General features: G+C 39.9%; 1 protein-coding gene across 11 annotated transcripts in view; it reads left to right on the forward strand.

The window, feature by feature from the left end:
* Positions 1–8,921, forward strand: part of LOC116847649 (nuclear factor 1 B-type) — a 32,981-nt gene that overhangs the window by 12,499 nt on the left and 11,561 nt on the right. For 9 of the 11 annotated variants that reach the window (XM_032822862.1, XM_032822865.1, XM_032822855.1 and 6 more), the window contains 6 exons: positions 911–1,102; positions 1,196–1,379; positions 3,579–3,632; positions 3,805–3,903; positions 4,952–5,092; positions 5,911–6,054. In XM_032822862.1, the coding sequence (XP_032678753.1) occupies positions 911–1,102; positions 1,196–1,379; positions 3,579–3,632; positions 3,805–3,903; positions 4,952–5,092; positions 5,911–6,054 (814 nt within the window). The remainder of the gene's footprint in view (positions 1–910; positions 1,103–1,195; positions 1,380–3,578; positions 3,633–3,804; positions 3,904–4,951; positions 5,093–5,910; positions 6,055–8,921) is intronic. The other 2 variants (XM_032822854.1, XM_032822864.1) reach the window with 2 other exon arrangements.

Below are 8,921 nucleotides of genomic sequence, written 5' to 3' on the forward strand. Positions count from 1 at the left end.
AGAGAGAGAGAGAGAGAGAGAGAGAGAGAGAGAGAGAGAGAGAGACGTTTGAAATATTTTTCGCCCATGATCATTATACTAAACGATGATATGACAATCGCCAATTGTTGAAAGCTATGCGTATTAATCGATTGGTTGGCATAAAGATTAGAATGCTTTGTAAAATCCAGTTTGCATAGCTTCTTTCGTTACTTCTCATAACTTTACAACAACATTATGTTATATTTGTTATATTATTTAAGAGAAAAAAACGTACGGTTGGATATATCGAGGGGATATCTCGAGTCGAGTTGTCCAAGTTGTACGAAGTGAGTGCAGACGTGCGTACGTGCATGGCAAAACGGACTAGGCGAGATAGATCGCGCGCGCGGTACTCCGATGCATTCCGCGCGCTTTCAATGCATTTCTCAGGGATCTTATGCATGCGTGTATTTGCTATTCCGAGTGTGACGAGGGTCGCACGCGTGCGCTGCATATCGTTCGCCGAAAGATGTCCCTCTTCGAGGTTGTTGCTAGTCGCTATTTTCGCTCGGGACGTACAAACTTTACAAACTCGACGAAATTTTTAGATTGAACGTCCGTTGAATCCGATAGTCGCGATGCAGGCGACTTTTCCGCGACGCAGGAGACCGTGTCAAATTCGTCTGATTCGGCTGTCGAATGACGTTTTTGGCTCTCTGTATATTGTCGATAGCTTCGCGATATATATCACACGATATATAGAAGCTACGCTCTCCGATTATCCATCGCTGTCAAATCGAATATTCTTCGAGAACGAACGATAATTATCACCGCGCATGAATGATGGTTACGTTCTTACGTGATTTTGCGCTCGTCCCGATGAAGTAATAGAGATCGCTCGGTTTGACTCCGGCTTGTCTCGCAATTTTCAATGCTTTTCGTTCCTCAGAACGAGAAGCTGGAAGTAAAACAGAAATGGGCCTCGCGGCTTCTCGGAAAGTTACGGAAGGATATCACGCAAGAGTATCGGGAGGACTTTGTACTGAGTATTACGGGAAAAAGACCGGCGATGTGTGTTTTAAGCAATCCTGACCAAAAGGGCAAAATGCGCCGGATCGATTGTCTTCGTCAAGCAGACAAGGTACGTTCAGCCAAACGAATTTTTATTTAATTTCATTTTAGACCAGCCTCTAGTCGGAGGAACTCGATGAACCATTTGATTTCTCTGCGATAGGTATGGAGGCTGGATCTGGTTATGGTGATCCTTTTCAAGGCGATTCCATTGGAATCGACGGACGGAGAAAGACTAGAGAAGACTGCGGAATGCGCGCAACCCGGTCTCTGCGTCAATCCTTATCACATCAATGTTTCCGTCCGGGAACTGGATCTCTATCTCGCTAATTTTATCACGAGTCACGGTAATTTTATATCACACAAGTTAATCGATCGCGCGATAGGATTTAATCCAATATCTCGGGGGCAAGCATCATTAGCCCGCAACGCCAACTACCTTTCGAATCATGCATTTACACGTGCCAAGTGAATACGTCTTCGCTATTGCGAGACGCAGTCAAATAACAGCTAATACTTTTCGACCGGTCGTACGTTTTGCATAGCCAGTGAAATTACACTCAACTTGGTTGAGGTGAGGAGACCGTCTAATTACCGTCAAGTCTTTATTATCCACATGCACGTTCTCGTTCGAATCTTCTAAACGGCATCGAAATGGCGTCGGACACGGTGTGGTGAGCGTGTGGTGAGCACGTAGTGAGCGCGTACGTAGACACCTGGCCTCTTTCTCTCTAAGCCGCTCTAAGCCAAACAAATGATATCTGTGTGATTGACTAAACAATATTTAACTTTCGCGAAATTCTACCTAGCTAGCTGCTGTTTTGTTTCAATTAATCCAATATGTGATTGAAAAATATCAGTCGTCGATGTAATCCCTTCTAAGAGAGGCCGATATGACAAATGATGTGAGAAATATATTTCACTAAAATATCATGAACTTTATCTGAACTATGAGATAAAGAAACTTTTTCAAAACTCTGAGATAAAGAAAAAGTTGTCGCAATTTTTTTCCTTTTATTATAACTTGTGTACTTTTAACTTTAGATTAAATATTTATTTATCTGAATATATATGCTCTTCTATATGATTTTATCATTGTGTGTGTGTGTGTGTGTGTGTGTGTAGTTTTTTAACCAAAACACAATTCGGCTATGTTGATTTTAAAGCACAAAGATGTAAGAACTGATTCTTCTTTTCTCTTTTTTTTCTTTTCTTTTTTTTCAAACCACTTATTTCCATCTATTTTGTGGCGCGTGATAATGTTTCTCTCGAACGAGCATAATGTTACGCGCGAGTAACAAAGAGTTCCATAATATAACTCCAAGATGGAACGATTCTTCGTTGCGTGTTTCCTTTATCACGGAGCGATACTTGAATACTTTTTGGGGCTACGGTTCTCGAGACAACGGTTCTGCACGAGCTATTGTGTATCCGCGTGGTACATTATATCCAGTTTAGACCAAACTGCGATCTCACGAAAATCCACACACGCCCTCGTGTATAACTTTGCGCGTCGTATAATCTACGTGCCGACGCGAACGATGTGTCGAATGAACGTATAGAGAAAATGTGCACGCAAGCGCGTGACCATGCTTGCCGCTGTGTACGCTCGCTCTATAAATAAATAGGCAACGGACATCTTTAGCGAGCTCACAGTGCTTCGCGTATACGTTGATTTTCTTTCATGCCACTGTGGATACTTGAATATTTTTGTACGTGCGTGAAATCGCGTCGTATGTCTTGTTCCAATTGATTTTCACAAACATCGAACACTGATACATTCAGAAATAAACAAGTCGAGATTATATTTTACAGACAAGCCTCTTTTCACACTTGTTTCGGAAGTAAGACATGACAAATAAGTCGACGTTTTCGTTATACAAAATTTCGGTGGTTAACTATGTAATCCATAATTACAAAATCAGAGACACAACTCGTTAGAGATTATATAACTTGAACGCGAATTCGACGACTCGTTCCGTACTATCATTTCAAGTTTCGATACCCTATATTCGAAACTTTCAAAGCTGATTTCAAGAATCTCTCGTTCCTTTAGATTTTGTTTATTCGTAATTTCATCAATGACTCTCGCAAGCGTGATCTCATTGTTACAAGCTACGTTTTCCTATCATCTCGCCAGTTAGTGACGAAATTCAAGTTTTTATCTCGGCGCAGAAATCATCGAGAGTTCTCTCTCTCTCTCTTTCTCTCTCTCGATCCCCGAGAAATCGCCGTACATTCCGCCGTTCATTCGGGACCCTCGAGTATTTCGGTGATATGTTGCGTAATGAGATTTGCGTAAAACGGTTGCCGGTATGAAATGCCGTGCAAAGATGTTACGATGATACTTTTTAGCAAAAAGATAATTTTATGTAATTTCGCAAGTTTTTTTGCGACGTTCTCGTACAGTAGTATCGCGGAAAACGCCGATGTTCCGAGCAACAAGGCACCTTGCCGCCGTATTAAAAGTCGTTATTCCAAGTAAACTTTATCGACTTTGCCATTTGGAGAATTGTATATTTTTTGCTTCTTTTTTCTCATTACAGAAGTTCTGAATGGCATCTGCAACGCTAGCAAGGAAGAGGACAGGCGTCGAAAAGGTACTCGCGATTTCGCCGCTTACGTTTGCCTAAGTGTCTTATTCATTTGACGTAGCGCATTCTGGTAGCGCATTTATGTACTTTCTTGATACACATCTCGATGATTCTTCGCACATGTGTGTGTAATTTTTACGTGCACACTGAAAAATCGTTCGCTGGGTTTTGTTCCCAGGTACAGGATACCACGAACTATATAACGGTGTTGTCTGCAATGACACCATCCTTGCTACGGGTGTCTTCAGCTCCAAAGAGCTCTGGATGCTTTCAAAAGGTACGACGCAAAATATTCATTAGAAATTTACACGTGATTTTTACCACCGAAACGTACAAAACGATCCGTTTTTCTTATAATATAACGAATAGATGATTTTCGACTAGATTAATGTCGTCTATCGAGGTCGTCTGTGTTCATTCGCGATGGTTTCTTCGCAGGTGCTTTCGAAAGGTGACAAACGTCTCAATGCGAAAGACCTTTTGAAAGCATCCTGCTGGCTAATTGGTGTATCTTGTTATTAGTCGATATTTTTGGTGTCTAATCTTCAACTGCGTGATTGTAATAGTTGGAAGAAATATTCCATGTGTGTGATATAAACATATGCACACACACACACACACACACACACACACACATCTCGAGAGTTAATACGAAAAAGCGTTTTGAGCACCGCGACAGGCCGTTACCCCTTTCGAGAGACTAGACGTGAGAATCCTCTTGATGCGGTCATCATTGGCAATCTCAGTAATAACATACACTTCCGAATGGCGATACGCCATCCGTTAGCAATCGAGCTTTTTTCCTACTTTTAGCTTACGTCGAAATTTCCGCAATTATGATAGAATTTTATTTCATGAATTACAAGAAGAAGAGCTCTCTATTTCTGACGAGAGAAATCCCCGCGAATAGCATAGCGATACAGCATTTTATATCAATACACGTAAAGATATCGCACATATTTGCACTCGATTAAAACGCAGTGACATTTGTCTAATCGTTGCGTCTACTCGTTGATGAGTTCTTCTCTTTTTTTTGTTTTTTTCCAGCACATTGCAGCATATATATATATATATATATATACATTTGTACGTATTGTGCGCGCTTTATGCAAACGGAAATAACTGTATGTTTTGTTGTAATAAATACTTTCTGCATTTCACTTTTGTTGAGAACATGGGAAGCAAAAAAAAGGGAAGAAAAAAGAAAAGAAAAAATTACGTCTCTTTTTCCTGCGCGGAAGTGCAATTTTTGCGGCGAAGAGTGCAGCGAAATACGGATGACATACGTACGAACATGCTAGCTGCTAATGTGTGTCTGGTTTCAGCATCCATACTGCATGACCTCAGCGACATGCAGCCTCAAATAAACGCGATCAAAATAGAGCACCCGCCGTACTACTGCAGCAGCTACACCCCTCCATCCGCAGCCACGACCGCGGATCACGTTCAGCCGGCGGCTAGCTTCAGTGAGTTTCAAAATCTGCCTTTGCCCTTATTTTTAGTAGACGGAGTCGGGGTCGTACAGTAGCCGTTGCGTCGCCCGTGTCCGAAACTCGCTAAACTAGTTCACGCCGCATAAGCGGAAAGCGAGAAGGTTCGCTATACAAACGCGTGCAAAATAATCAGACTGAGATAAATCCGATTTAAATGTATCGTCTCTTACCGTATCGTCATATCGGTGAAACGGGACCGGTGAAATCCTTCTGGTCTTTAGCACTTGTCGCTTTTCTTTTGTAGACGTAACAAATATGCGACCATGATAATAACAACAGCAATCATATGTGAACAAAAACATCGAATTATTCGTTAGGCGAAAAGACATTAATCAATCGCCAAAAAAACGCACCGTATTTGCAATCAAAATCGAATGACCGCTCTCTGGAGCGTGATGTACGCACAGAAAAATTTCAGCAATAAGCATGACTGGGTTGTTGCCAACTGCATTCTCGCGATGTATTCCTTTTTTTCCTTTCATCACATACATACATAGGTTCTTTTTACGATAGCGACGGACCGGCACTTGCAATCGATCGTATATCGTTTCTTGATAGCACAATGCCGTAATATACCGGTTATGGTGTTAGTTCTCTCGACGATATCGCGGAGCGTGCGTTTGTCGGAAGAAGCTTGTAAAAACGATGGCCGGCATATCGTAGTTAAGTGTGGTTGAAATGAGTAACCACAGTTTTACGCCATTTCTATACGACACAGTTGTTAAGAAGTGTGAGGGAGTCGAGAGATTTATCGTTCTTTATTATTTTTTGATGCATCACTTTACGTTCAGGTCCACCACCGGTACATCAACTGCTAAGAAATGACAAGACTGAAAAGCCGCCGACAGTCTCGGTTTCGAGCGCGCCGACATTTTCATCAGTTCTCAGGCCAGAAGATGGACATCGTGGAATAGATTCTCCTCATTCGCAAACAGGTATATATTTATCAGTTTGTGCAGATTTAGAAATTGTTTACTCTTTATAACTGTGCAAACCATTTGATTTCGAGTCACACCCGGTGATTTGCATGGGGTGGGAAGAAGTGATGAACGAGAGATATTCAAATATTACGTTTATATCGATCATTTGTAAAAGTATATAATTTTTATTGTTGCAAAGAATATAATTTTTTAAGTGTCGTCGAGACGGTCGCGTCTACGAGAGAAAAACCGCTGTGAATATATATATCCAATTGATATATTAAAATTTGGATTAGCTAGTGTACGCACGATGAAACTTCATAGTTGTGATCGGCGATAACAAAAAGCGTTTCTTGCGTAATTTATAAGTAGCTGCAGCTCGTGGAAATTCTCGAAAGCTAGTTAGCTCGGTTTTTGAATAATTCAAACAATCATGGAAGAGAAACGTTTCTTTTTTCTTTTCGGATAGAAAATATTATAGGTATCGCGAGTAAATGTGCGTTAGAGTAAGTATTTCATTAGAGAGAGAGGAGCGTTGCTTTCTCGAGACTTGCGCAAACAAGTCATTGAAGAGAGAGAGATGAATATTAATGTATTCATCGTATTAATGGGCTTGGTGTCATCAAATCGTGACGTTTCTCTGATCTGAAGGTACGCTATTACTATGTAAGACACGACACGACTCTTAAATTTTACCATTATCTTTTCTCTCTTCCTCCCTACACTTATCTCGTCTCATTTCCTCCTACTCCTTTCTTTTTTCCGCGTACGTGCACGATTCTAGGGCGCATGTTTGGTGATTAATAACTTGTAATAACTAACACGCGCATCTCCATATGTGTGTGTGTATGTGTGTATATATATATATATATATATATATATATATATGTAAACATACATACACACATATATATATATATATATACACATATACATATAAATACATATGTATGTATGTAAATGTGTGTATACAATATCGGAATCTTTCGAGTCGACTATGCTTTGTAAGCATACGCTATTTCATCGGTGCGCTTCACGAGGGAATGGGCATCGAATTAACATTTCATTAATGATCACGTTCATTATTGTACGTATTTCAATCATATTGAGAAGCGACGGGCAGACACGCGATAATTCTTTTCGGTTTATACGCTGAATCTATCATCGTCAAATCTATCGTCTCGAATTTCTTAATTTTTAACTATCATCTATATTAATATCTCGATTGTTAATAAACACATTAAAATATTCCTCCTCTTCCATACCCTCTCCCGTTCTATCTTTCTCGTTGCACATAAACTAAACTCATGGGACAATTTTGCAGCAAACACTTCCTCTTAGTGCCGCTTTTACGGCATGGTTTATGAGAGATATTTTCCCTTCCGATACCATTTTTTCTCTGATTTGCTATTTCGAATTGATCCAGTGAGTGATTACGTAAACGAATCATAAAGCAGAAACAGTAAGAGCGAATAATCGCGGCGATAGAGATTCATTTAAAGAGCTTATTGTCGTCAAGATGACGAATCGAATCGTGAAAAATATCGCATTATCTTCTTATTCTCCAAAAATTGACATTTATAAGAAAATTAATAATTGGTATTTCGCGCGATTTATGTTCGGGACGTTTTACCTAGCGCAACGGGGCACACAACCTCTCGGGATGTATACTCATTGATAACATTTTGCTATATCGAACGAGCAAAAAAGTTCGATTCGAGTTAACGTATGGAATAAAGAAATCAATGCTCGATTGATGCAGAATTTGACAGATGGTGTTTGTCCGCTTCTGGTCTTAGTGTTTCAAGTTTGTGCGATTTGCTAGTACAGTAACCAAAGACGATTAAACGTGTAATTTTGTGCAGTTTCTATTGCGCTGCGAAATTGTTCGTAAATGGTGAGACAATCAATCGTTATATACGTGTGCCCGATCGATTATGATCGACTATGAGTGATCCGCCATATCCGTTTAATTTCATTAAATATATGGTACACTATGTTGTATGCTAATCGTCAGATATAAACATTCATATAGAGAGGATTAGACACAAGATATAAGACGATCGATATTATATTTTCGAAGAAGACGAAATGCGGGTTTCACGATGTGTTCTTTATGTTATTTCGAAAGACACATTTGTTGTTTTGTTTGAGCTCGCTCAGCGAAAATTTTGCGATCCTATTGGACTACGAATCTATTACACAATTTCACATTAGTTACGAATGATTTTTCTGCTCAATTTTTATTATAACAAGGAGGCAAATTTGTCGGGTTAACAATTTTGCATCTTTTCAATCACATAGCTTTCAAATAAAACAATCTACTCAAAACTTACCTACCAATCAACGACAACGAATCGCGTTAAAAATGAAGCGTCATGTCTGTTTCAGTCTGACCCCGAGCGTAGAGAGAAGCTCGCTAACTCGACTAAAAGGTACTTTGTGACTGGTTATTGACTGTTGTCTCTTCCTCTCTCTATTTCTCTTTCTCTCTCTTTCTTTCTCTCTATCTTTCTTTCTCTCTCTCTCTCTCTCTTTCTATATGTATATGTATGTATACACACACTCGTACGCACGCGACTGTTTATCATTGTACGCGCATACACATACGGGACTTATATATTTGTTAACTGCGTTGCAAGAGAGAATGGGACATTTCAAGTCTCTTTGTGTATTCTCAGATTCTATGCTTGTATCAATCAGCACGACATGTTTACGTTGCGCGATGATCGTATATATATAAAATTTACATCAAGAGTAATAATAAAAATACGATATTACCGAAGTATCCAACGCGTATCGACTCGGTACCGAGACAAATTACAAGATATATGAATAGGAGATTCGTAAATGTGCAGGGGGGGGGGGGGGGGGAAATTTTT

This window comes from Odontomachus brunneus, unplaced genomic scaffold, assembly GCF_010583005.1.
Source record: "Odontomachus brunneus isolate Ranch 3 - 2012 unplaced genomic scaffold, Obru_v1 Obru_scaffold_082, whole genome shotgun sequence".
In the NCBI taxonomy this organism is placed as follows: Eukaryota; Metazoa; Arthropoda; class Insecta; order Hymenoptera; family Formicidae; genus Odontomachus; species Odontomachus brunneus.